Raw genomic sequence first — 12,523 nt, forward strand, 5'->3', positions numbered from 1 at the left:
ACGAGGGCATAGTTATATTTTTTTATTGTAACGTATTATTCTAAAGTTACTCAATATATTATAAATTAATTTTAAAATTTTCTCCATTGTGAAAGATAAGTTAATTTTGTTTTTGTTTACGATTGCTGTATTATCTCTCACATTATCAGTATGGGACGTCTGATCAATAGCTAGTTAGAAACACTGGCCATATTTTCAGTCTATGGCGAATTACTTAATAGTGTAGGTACTCGTAATTATTTAGAAAACATAGGTTTAGTTTTGAAAACAAAAATCTATTGTTTCTCACCCATTGTTCGCAAATCTGTATTGCCTAACTGAATTGTTCATACTTGTGCTTTATAAAACAAGTAATAGAAACATAATACTAAAATACGGCAAAATATTAAAAACAGTGGATTTTCTGAGGTAAAATATTAAAAACAAATCATGATTTAAAAATAAACAAAAACAAAATGGCGGCGCCGTACTTTTTATTTCCCGCCGTTTTAGTCCCCGTTCTAATTATTAACACGAAATGCCATACAGCCAATAATTCCGATGTCATAGTAATAAATTCTGGCCATGCTGATGTCGTAGACCAACCTCAAAATATAATAAACGAACCAAAAACAACAGAAACAACAGAGAATACAAAATTAATGATACCAGAGACAACGACCACAGAAGCAGAAATAGAAGCAACAGAAGACGTAGTCTTTGTGCCAAATGAAAAAGAAGTTCAGAGGAATTTCGATGATGATAAAATGAAGATAGGAGATATATTATATAGGAAAACAGTTGGAGACATTATGAATGATCGGAATGTTAGAATTGAGACTGGTAAGTTTATTTATCTTGCTTTATCCTACCGGCTAGCCATCCGAAAGTCATTTGAATCTTGGATATATCAAATAAAAATCTTACACAAAAAATTAAGCTTGAATTTGTGTCTACTCCGTATTGTATACTGTCCGAGTGGGCACGGACCTTCTCGACTATTCAAAGGGATTAGGCCGTAGTCTACCTCGTTTGCCTAGACCAGGTTAGCAGACTTGACTTTCGAAATTCTTTTAGAGAACTTCTCAGTTATGCGGGTTTTGTCGCGATGTTTAACTTCACCGAGCAAGGTACTCACGCAACACACTAAGTTTAGAAAAGTCGGAGCTGTGTTTGGGTTTTGGACCTGCAGACATTCGTCCCGCCAGTCTGTTCCACTCCTAACTAGGCTATCGCCGCTTTTATGTCCATACTTCCACTCAATAAAAAGGCAATTCTGGTGATTCCCAAAATAGATTTTGCTCGCAACACCGTCTACGATTTTCCCTATTACTTTTTTAGTATAAAAACTAGCCATTAAGCTAATCCAGGACTTTTTATACGATCAAAATGACCCCACTGTACCTGATGGTAACGTTAGTGGAGTGCAATAGAATGTCGACTGACGAGAGATTACCCCTCAGTCGACACAATTATGCCTGTTGGAACGGAATATACACAGGCTGATCCCGGAACGCGACAAACATGTGCCACTATGGCGGGTTTTAACACCTTGTGTACGGTGGTCGCTATCCGGGCGGATATAAATATATCCTACCACCAGAAAAACTGTTATTTTGGTATCTGGTATCTGTTGCTCTATTAAAGATACCCCATTAGTTTTCTACAATATCTTTAATGTACAGACATCGACCTGTTACCGTTTTATTATATGTAAATTTAACAAGACATTACCAACATTTGACCAAAATGTATTTTCTTCTACAGAAGCGCCAAACGAAGACATAGTTTTCATATCAGGCAAAAACAATGAAAATGTAGAAACATCTAAGACAGAAAGAAATAAAGAAGCAAATATACAAAAGAAAGAGAAACCAAAGAAAAAGTTTATCGACTGCGCCAATTTAGACTGTAATAACACTTTGAATTCTGTTTGCGGAGTCAAGAAAGACAACGGACAATTAAAATATAGGTTGTTTCTGAACGATTGCTATTTTAGAAAAGTTAACTGCAATTTTAAATATGAAGAAAATCGTAAGTATGGGTTTAACAAAGAGTCTGGTGAAAAGACATGATTTACTGATAGGTCTCTCATAATATGTGAGAGTCCGCCTATTTCTACCGCCAAGCAATGTGTAGTCTGTTGTGTTCCAGTTAGAAAAATATTGTAGCCAGTGTAACTACTGGACATAATAATTAACATCTCATGTCTCACACGAGCGCAGTGGAATACCAAATACTTTGTAATTCAAGGTGTTGGTGTTTTTACTGTTTATGGATCGCTTACCACCAGGCGAACGGCAAGCTCGTCTCGTCATTCAAAGCAATAAAAAGTATTACACTATATAGTTAGTTATAGACCGAACATCAGGGTAAAATTTTTGTTCCAAAAGTTATTACCAATAGTAATAAGTCGCTGTCTTATTTAATGTCCGTATGACAAGATGTCAGCGTCCTTAGACATTAATACAAAAATATATTTACAGAAAATATTCTAATATTCGCATTAACAACGGGCAAATCATGACGTGGAACTGAAGTATTTTACATTGATGTTTTGCTATTTCACGGTAGATTGAACCATCGCATGAGCGCAAAATGTTTGTATGACAATCTTCCCAATGCGCTCTATATAATCTTACAACTCTTTGATTTCCAGGATATAAGCAAATAGAATTAGAAAGATGTAGAAATATCGCATCTCATAACACTGAGAGACCATTTTCCTACAATCCAATGCCATTACCTCCTCCAAGACCTAGCCCAATGGACAAATCCAGGAGAAGTTTATCTTCTAGAAGGTAACAGATTTCATCTTAGTCAGCTCTTGTATTCAAGCGACACTATTTAACTATTGTTTATGCGGAGTCAGCAAAGTGAGTCTCTGCACCTGATGGAAGTGGAGTCCAGATAGCGACTGACGAGAGATGATTACCCTCAGACTCATGCCGGCTTGTTTGAAGGAGTTAATTCTAGCCTTTTCTACTTTTGCCTTTTACGACAGGCAGGGGATACCGTGGTGGAATTCTCCAAACGCCCCCAGTCCACAGGTTGGGAGACGCCGGTCAGTCGTCCCGGCGCCTCCTACGTCTCCTCTGGCGGCGGGAGGGATCCTCCCTCCCCCGATCCCTCTCGGCACCCTCCTTTTGCGAGATGACCACCTTACAGAAGTGTGGCACCGCTCGCCAGGACCTCTGGCTGCCGACTATGGAAGCGAACACGACCTGCAGCGAAAGATCTCCTCTGAAAGAGATGACTACCCTTAGTTAACCCATTCTAGCCAGTTTGAAGGACATACACAGGCTGATAATAGAAGGCAAGCATGTAGGCTACTCTGGAAGGTTTTAACACCTTGTGTACGCTTGGTATCTGGGCGAAATCAAAATATTTTGCTGGTAGGATATTCATGAGATTTTGACTCTCATTATAAGATCCCAAGATACAGACATAACCTAGTTTGGGGACCCCCGATAATTATTGTAATGCTTAACTAAGATATGCAAATTATTGTTTAAGCAATTCTTAATGTTAGTATTTCTGTGTTCTTTTGTTGCAATAAAGTTGTTATTTTATATCCGCCCAGATAGTGACCACCATACAAGGTGTTAAAACTCGCCATAGTGGCCCACGTGCTTCGCGTTCCGGGATCAGCCTGTGTATATCTGATTCCAACAGGCATGATTGTGTCGACTGAGGGGTAATCTCTCGTCAGTCTACTCTATTGGACCCCACTCCACTTACTATCAGGTGCAGAGGCAAAGGTCACATTGTCTAGTATAAAAAAGTCTAGTGACAGAATATACGTGAAAAAATTGTGCTCTAGTCTTCCCTTTGCCTACCTTTTAGGAATAAAAGTAGTTTGTTTATGTGCGTCACTACATTGTACGTTTTTATCATGATCATGATCATCAACATCATCATCACGATCATCATCACGACCACGACCATCATCATCATTATTATCATCATCCACAACCCGTAGAGTCCCACTGCTAAGTGAAGGCCTCCCTCATTTCGTGCCACCTTTTCGGTCTCAAGCTTATCTCATCCATTCGACTTGTGATTCTTACAACGTTCTTTAAACTGTTGGTAATCTTCTAGGTCTTTAAGCATAGGTGTAGATGGAAGGTATTGTTCCCATACCTGCCCTATATCCTGCCCAGATAATTACGATCCAGAATGTGCCGTATCCAGCTCGGGAGAGAGACGAGTTTTCGTTAACCATTGTGAAATGGATTTGAATTCATGTTTTTATAATGTTGGTAAGGGGTTTTTGATTCTTTATGTTTACGATAATGTTAGATATAATAATATCTGCCCTGTATTATATACTGTCCCACTGCACGGGCCTCCTCTACTACTGAGATTAGGCCTTAGTCCACCACGCTGGCCTAGTGCGGATGGGTAGACTTCACACACCCTCGAAAATTCCTATAGAGAACTTCTCAGGTATGCAGGTTTCCTCACGATGTTTTCCTTCACCGTTAAAGCAAGCGATAATTCACAAATACACACATAACTTTAGAAAAGTCAGAGGTGTGTGGCCTTGGGATTTGAAACTGCAGACATTCACCTCGGTAGTCCGTTCCACAATCTGAATGTTGGATATCGAAATAAAATTATTTTGCGGTTTTTATAGCATTTTTTTCTACTTTCTTCCGACATTAAGATCCGGTGATGGGCTGATTGCTAAACACCCGTCTTAATATCACATCTCTAGTTCAAACAAACATTGCAAAGTGATACACATGTGCCAATTAATCTATGAAAATACAGCAATTCCCGATGCATATTATTATTAGCTATTGCTCGCGCCTTGCCCGCGTGAAGTAGTTTTCCGGGTTTTTTTTCCGACTTCCTCGATATGTATCATTATATTGTGACCAAATTACACAAAATCATTATAAATTGTAGCCTATGTGTTAGTCTAATGTATAACCAATATTACTGTAAAGTTTTATCCAAATCCGTTCAGTAGTTTTTTCGTGAAAGATGAACAAACATACATCCTCACAAACTTTCGCATTTATAATATTAGTAGGATGCGTTATTTTTAACCGATTTCAAAAAAAGGAGGTTATCAATTCGACGTGATTTTTTATTAGTTACCTCAGAACTCGCTCATTTATGAACCGATTTGGGAAATCCTTTTTTTATTCGAAAGAATATCTCTCCAGATTGCAATTTTAATTAGGCAACGACTCCAAAATTGGTATCCAATATATACCTGATATATGAAATTATTTTTTGGTTTTTGAAGGCGGTTTAATGTTTTGTTAAAATTATTTTTGATATACCACTGGTACCAAACAATATTTTTCAGTGTGGCACAGAAGACCTCTCTCAGAGTGCGTGGGAGGGAAGAAGGCGGACATGAGACAGAACAGAGGGTTTATTAGCTGGATGCAGCGAGTGGGCATCGTTGACAAGAGAGGAAGACTGGTTTTGACGTAAACATCAGCAGAACCGGCTCCGCACCTACTGGTCCCCTGAAATTCGTACCCTGTGCTCACTAGTCCCCTGTAATATTTTTAGTGCCTACTGGTCCCCTCCTATAGAGTAGTTTTTTTGAGCTCTTTGACTGTTCTACAATCGCGTAATAAAGGCTCAAATAAAATACATTAAATTTGTATAAGTATTTATTACAAATCACAGTTAATTAAAGAATTAAAATCAGTCTTATTAGTAAATTCAATTTCTTCCCTTCCATTCCACTTTTTAGTGCCTAAAAGTTTGTCTACTTTAAACTACACTCTCATAAACACAAAAAAATCTTTATGGGATAACTACGTTATGCTGCTATTTTATACTGGTTGAAGTGTCCCTAAGACACTATGTTTTTAATGTAATCGTAATAATTATTCTCATATTTAAGGCAATTCAATTGTATTTTTCGGTAACTCAGTTGTTTTTCATACTAAATATGAATAATTTCATACATAATTATGGTCACGGAGAGATTGAAAGTAAGACCATGAAAACTGCAAAGTCTCATGAAAAAAACCGCGACAAAATCCGAAAAAAATGTTTAAATTTAATGTCTAACATTCGCGTAAACATAAGAAATCATTGGGCTTTGTAATATTTTGCCGGCGCGTGTTCCTTCCTGTAATCTTGGGTCCTTCTGTCATAGAAGAAGCATCTTAACAAGACAGCATGATTTTGTCAAAAGGCATGAGATAGCCATCTGATGATATCATTATCCCTCGACAAGCCAACAGACAGAATGGCGATACGAGCTTGCCCTTCGCCTGATGGTAAGCGATACGATCCATAAACAGTAGATCCAACACCTTGAATTACAAAGTATTGTTTGGTATTCCACTGCGCTCGTCTGAGACTTGAGATGTTAATTATTATGTCCAGTAGTTACACTGGCTACAATGTTCAAACCTACAACAGTGACTACACACTGCTTGACAGAAATAGACATTGCCGTGGTACCCAAGGCAGACTCTCACATATGAGAGACCTACCACACATATACACTGACGGACTCATAAACTGCATCAAAGTTCAAGATTACTTGCGATTTAATATTTTTGATAAGTATGCTAACTTTTGAGATTACATTAAATGAAAATGTCGAAACTGTCTGTTAATCATAAAAAACAAACAGTAATTCAAAATAAAACTGTAGTAAAAGATAAAATTATAAGCGGGAAAATAAAATGCATGAATTTTCTCAAATTCGTGTGTTATTAGAGTAAAGTTTGAAATTTACTTTTTTCATATACACAGGATATACACAGGCTGATCCCGGAACGCGATACACGTGGACCACTATGGGTTTTAACACCTTGTGTTTTGTCGCTATCCAGGTCATATCTATATCCTATCACCAACAAAAGTCTATTGCATCCCGTTTCTGTGACTATGCAATTCGTCACCCCTCCAAGTAACGTCCAGTAAATGCATAAAATATCGCTTAAGAGGAGAGACGATAAGTCCAATTAGAATTTAAAATTAGACTTAAACAAACTTAACGGGATGTTTTTATTAAAATGTAGCAGTATTGTACGCCGTGTTGATGTCTCGGGTAGCCATTATTGTGCCCGATATATCGATGTAATATCAGCCGTGTATTATATACTACGAAGCGACGATAGCCTAGTTGGGTGTGGAACGGACTGCCAAGACGAATGTACGCAGGTTCAAATCCCAAGGGCACACACCTCTGACTGTTCTAAAAAATCATGTGTCTATTCTTTGTGATTTCGAAGAAATCGTTCGCTTTAACGGTGAAGGAAAACATCATAAGGAAACCTGCACATCTGAGAAGTTCTCTATAGGAATTTCGAAGGTTTGTGAAGTCTACCAATGCGCACTAGGCCAGCGTGGTGGACTAAGGCCTAATCCCTCTCAGTAGTAGAGGAGGCCCGTGCAGCAGTGGGCAAGTATATAATACAGGGCTGATATTATTATTTTATTATTATTATATACTGTCCCACTGCGAAGGCCTCCTGCACTGAGAGGGATTAGGCCTTAGACCACTCTGGCCCAGTGGTAGCTATCTGGGCGGACATAAAATATATCTTACACAAACTTCCTTTTTATTATATACTAGCTGACCCGACAGATGTTGTCCCGTCTTAACTATGTATGCACGCGCGCATTCTGTCAATCGCTGACAGTTATTTCAAACAATTGACAGTTATATACAATTAATGTTTTCGTTAAGTTTTCTTAAATTTTCTAATTTTCGACGCAATTTTTTTTCACAAGAACCTTCTCCTGACAATAACAAACACAACAAAAAAATAATAGTTAAAATCGGTCCAGCCGTTCACGCGTGATGGCGTGACCAAGCGAAATAGGGATTCATTTTTATATATATAGATTTCTTCACCTAAACTTAAAGATAAAACTCCCAAAAAAGACAATGGCCGCTAATAAATGAATATTCATGCTATTAAAATTCAAAGATTTGTTAAGTCGGAAGAGATTTTATGCAAATCCAAAGACGAGGTATTGTTCTTGGGACTTTCAAAACTGTTTTTAAAATATACTCTAAAGAAACTGAAATTATGCTGTATTTTTAAATACAAATATAAATTCTTTATTGCAGAATAATATCAGCCCTGTATTATATACTGTCCCACTGCTGAGCACGGGCCTCCTCTACTACTGAGAGGGATTAGGCCTTAGTCCACCACGCTGTAGTGCGGATTGGTACATTTCACACACAACGCAATATTTGAAGATTTTTGGTCCCCCTTCAAGAATTATGTAACTCTAAGATTATATTTTTTTCTAATATTCACAATTATGTTACGCAAAGTACCCGAAAGTCGCTAAAATACATTTGTTATTGTTTTAAAAAAAAAAAATGTTACATAACGTTGTACGAACCCCCTCCCGCGCCTGTTACGCATCGTAACGTGTTACAAGACACCCCCCCCCCCCTAAATTGTGTTACGTAATACTTGAACGGCCCCTTATCAGCACTGAGCCTGAAATTTGTACCCAATATGGCAATAGTAGTACATAATAGTCCATTTAATGTGTAATTGTTACAATGAACACTGCAAGGAGTTGGATATATTTCACCAGAGTATTTACCACTTTAAAACAATAATACAAATTTTAAAACTACTTTAAAATTTATATCTTGTTTGTACCTTTATCATTTTAATTAAAATTTAGCGATACTATTTGAATGTTGTGCGCGTGTTTTATCGGTACAAATTTTAAAATGTTATTATGTATACCTACTGTATATTAGATGATTAAGTATCTTTGTACATTGCTTCTGTGCCTAATAAATAAATAAAAAAATAGACTCGCCTATCACATCATGGGACGCAACACGGGCGAAAAGTAACCCTGGTTTCACTTCTGCCTACCCCCTCGGACATAAAAGCGAGATGTATGTATATTAAACTAAATAAATTTAACATCATAATGTAGCTATATTTCATCTTAGGTCATGCACTTAACGCCTAATGCACTAATGGATGCTAAAAGGCTAGGCATTAGCTTCCAGTCTAAACCTAGGACATCGACATTTATAATGCATGGCGGTTAGTCTGATAGTAACGGTCAAAATTACTGTTACTTTTGCTAAAGTTGACATAATACTGTTTAAAGATTTTATCGCACTGTTATATTATAATTTGTACTGTTGGTAGGTCTTTCATATGTGAGAGTCCGCCTGGGCACCAACGCTATGTCTATTTCTGATGCCAACCAGCAGTGTGTAGTCACTGTTGTGTTCCGGTTTGAAGGATTTTAGCAAGTGTTACTACTGGATATAATGAGACTTAATATCTCATGTCTCAGACGAGCGCAGTGGAATACCAAACAACACTTTGTAATTCAAGTTTGTATTTCTACTGATTACGGATCGCTTACCATAAGGCGAACGGCAAGCTCGTCTCGTCATTCAAAGCAACACAAAAAAATATCTCCCGACGTTTCCAAGGCTTTGCTGCCTTCATGTTCATGGAGGAACTGTCTTTCACTGAAGGTTTCCAAATGTTTCCCTGCACCGTTTAGAAAGCGATAATTCACAAATACACATAATTTTAGAAAAGTCACAGTGTGTTTAGGTTTTGAATGCGGACATTCGTCTCGGCAGTCCATTCCACACCCAACTAGGCTATCGCATGAATAGACTAAGATTTGAGTACAGACAAACAATGTTATAATAGCTATTTATATTTATTTAGATTACCTTTAAACAAACGTTATCAATTACATGTAATTAAGGGCACGAATAGTTGTAATTTATACTTCTATACTATTATATAAAGCTGAAGAGTTTGTTTGATCGCGCTAATCTCAGGAACTACTGGTTCGAATTGAAACATTCTTTTAGTGTTGGATAGACTATTCATCGAGGAAGGATATTGGCTATATAACATCACGCTATGACCGATAGCGGAGCATTAAAAATGTTGCAAAAACGCAGAAAATTTATTCCTTTTGAGAGCTTCTGTTGTGTGCGCTGCGTAAACGGTTAAAGTTACGCAAAAACTATGTATGACGGTATTGTTCCTTTGTAGTTTAATGCGAATATGGCGTGTGCGTGGGTGTATTTCTGACTGAAAGTATGATGTTGCCACTGCAACGAATTCCCTTAGAGCAGTAGTAGTGGCATTAGGGCGTGTAAAATTGAAATTACTTTTTATTATTATTTATTTTGTTCGAAACATACACTTTTTTATTTTACATCTACGGCTCAAGTAACTTATTGTAGTGTTATTTTGAAGTAGATAAGTATGTGGTTTCATTTAGTAACGCGATGTAAAAATGACCTTGTATATTATAAAAAACTCCAAAAACTACCCAACGAATATCTATGAAATTTGGTATGGAGATAGTTTGCGACCTTGGGAAGAACATCCAGACTTTTTATACCGGGAAATCTCTTTGACGAGGGCCAAGACCCGAACATAACCTAGGCTTTTGTAAAAGAGAATTACATGAATTCAAATCTTACTAATTGCGCAATATTTTTGTTTATATAAAACATGATTGTATTTTTATTAATTTTATTCCCATCTTAATATTATAAGTGAATGTGCGGATCTAACTACGTGTGAGAAAACGATTGCTGCGTAACAAATTATACAAATTATAAATAGACGCGACACACAGCTCTAGCGGATGGCTTGCTTGGTTACAATATAACGCCTGTATTCATAAACGTTATTTATCTAAGGATAGAGCATTGCTGTGATAACAAGTTTGTTTCAGTGCTGACGGCATGGCAGCCTTCGCAGTGCGTAGACGTAGGGCCGTTGTGATTGGCTAATATTGAGATACAACTTGAATATAGCTGTCAGATAAACAAAGCTGAACAAAAAGCAAGCTGTTAGATAAACAAAGCTGAGAAACAGACTTGTTATCACAGCAATGCTCCGTCCTTCGATAAATAATGTTTATAAATATGGGCATAAGAGTTCTTAGATTATATAGAGTGGACATTGGGAAGATTGTCATACAAACATTTTGCGCTCATGCAATGGTTCAATCTGCCGTGATATAGCAAAACACCAATGTAAAATACTTCATATATTTTTAGTTTTCCGTGTGACAAGATTTCAGCGTACTTATATATTAATACAAAAATAACATATTTGCACAAAATATACCTAGTTAGCTATAGACCAAACATCAGGACGAATGTGCTCCAAAAGTTATTACCAATTGGTAATAAGTCGTTTAATTGACATGTCCGTATGACAAGATGTCAGCGTCCTTATATAGTAAAAAAAAATATAAGACTCTCGAATAAAAAAATATTTTTTCAAATTAGTTCATAAATGAGCGAGGTCTTAGGTAACAAACATAAAAAAAATAACATTCACGTTGAATAGATAACCTCCTCCTTTTTTGAAGTCCGTTAAAACAAAAATAACATATTTACAGTCAATATGCTATGGGCATTAAAAACATGCAAATTACGATATAGAAAAATATGAAGTATTTTACATTGGTGTTTTACTATTTCACTGTAGATTGAACCATCGCATGAGCGCAAAATTTTTGTATAACAATCTTTAATGCACTCTAAATAATCTTAAAACTCTTTGGTTATTCTACAACTTGGTTTATCTGTACGGTAAACATCTAAATAAATTTAGCATTTGATTGTAAGAAGCAAAAATGTTCACAATCTTTCTTATTTATATATCAGCCCTGTATTATATACTTGCCCACTGCTGAGCACGGGCCTCCTCTACTACTGAGAGGGATTAGGCCTTAGTCCACCACGCTGTAGTGCGGGTTGGTAGACTTCACACACCTTCAAAATTCCTATAGAAAACTCAGGTATGCAGGTTTCCTCACGATGTTTTCCTTCACAGTTAAAGCATAATTCACAAATTTCCTATTTATATTAAATTATTATTACGCGCCGTTCTTCTCACCTTTATGTCTGTCCGTGAAATAGCATTATATCGCCAGCTTTCAACACTCCAGTTAAGACGTTGGCTCCAGATCAAATACTAACTAGGCTCCTAATTTATCACCTAGGACGTCTAGTTTGCTAATACTGTTTAGCCCACATCTATATTATTATAATATAACTAGCTGATCCGACAGACGTTGTCCCGTCTTAATTATGAATTTGCAGCGCGCATTATCAATCGCTGACAGTTATTTGAAACAATTGACAGTTATATAAAATTAATATTTTCGTTAAGTTTTCATAATTTTTCTAATTGTCCGCGCAATTTTTTGAATTTTTTCTTTTATAAGAACCTTCTCCTGACAATAATAAACACAAAAAAAAGTGAAATCGGTCCAGCCGTTCACTCGTGATGGCGTGACCAAAGGAAATGGGGATTCATTTTTATATATATAGATATGCTGAAGAGTTTAAACGCGCTACTCTCAGCAATTACTCGACCGATTTTTATCACTAATAGAAAGGAATTATTTCTGAATGCTCTAGTATTATAATAGACCTGAGTATTTGATATAAATTTCAACTTAATACCTCCAAGCGTTCCTAAGAAAAAGGGTCTTGACGGACGGACGGACGGACAACAAAGTGATCTTATAAGGCTTCCGTTTTTCCTTTTGAGGTACGGAA

The 12,523-nt window shown here is 36.8% G+C and overlaps 1 protein-coding gene across 1 annotated transcript; it reads left to right on the top strand.

The window, feature by feature from the left end:
- The first annotated feature begins 277 nt into the window (after positions 1–277).
- LOC115451536 lies at positions 278–5,661 on the top strand. The gene is made up of 5 exons (XM_030179889.2): positions 278–822; positions 1,747–2,013; positions 2,639–2,780; positions 4,081–4,241; positions 5,303–5,661. The coding sequence occupies exons 1-5, from the start codon at positions 456–458 to the stop codon at positions 5,431–5,433; spliced, it is 1,068 nt and encodes a 355-aa protein (XP_030035749.2). The 5' UTR covers positions 278–455; the 3' UTR covers positions 5,434–5,661.
- Positions 5,662–12,523: the final 6,862 nt, after the last annotated feature.

This window comes from Manduca sexta, chromosome 1, assembly GCF_014839805.1.
Source record: "Manduca sexta isolate Smith_Timp_Sample1 chromosome 1, JHU_Msex_v1.0, whole genome shotgun sequence".
NCBI classification, from domain to species: Eukaryota; Metazoa; Arthropoda; class Insecta; order Lepidoptera; family Sphingidae; genus Manduca; species Manduca sexta.

Excerpts from the sequence above, each read along its gene's own strand:
- LOC115451536 (XM_030179889.2), top strand. The coding sequence starts at position 456 with ATGGCGGCGCCGTACTTTTTATTTCCCGCCGTTTTAGTCCCCGTTCTA. Across the intron at positions 823-1,746 it reads GAATGTTAGAATTGAGACTG|AAGCGCCAAACGAAGACATA; the intron begins GTAAGTTTATTT and ends TTTCTTCTACAG. Across the intron at positions 4,242-5,302 it reads TTCATGTTTTTATAATGTTG|TGTGGCACAGAAGACCTCTC; the intron begins GTAAGGGGTTTT and ends AATATTTTTCAG.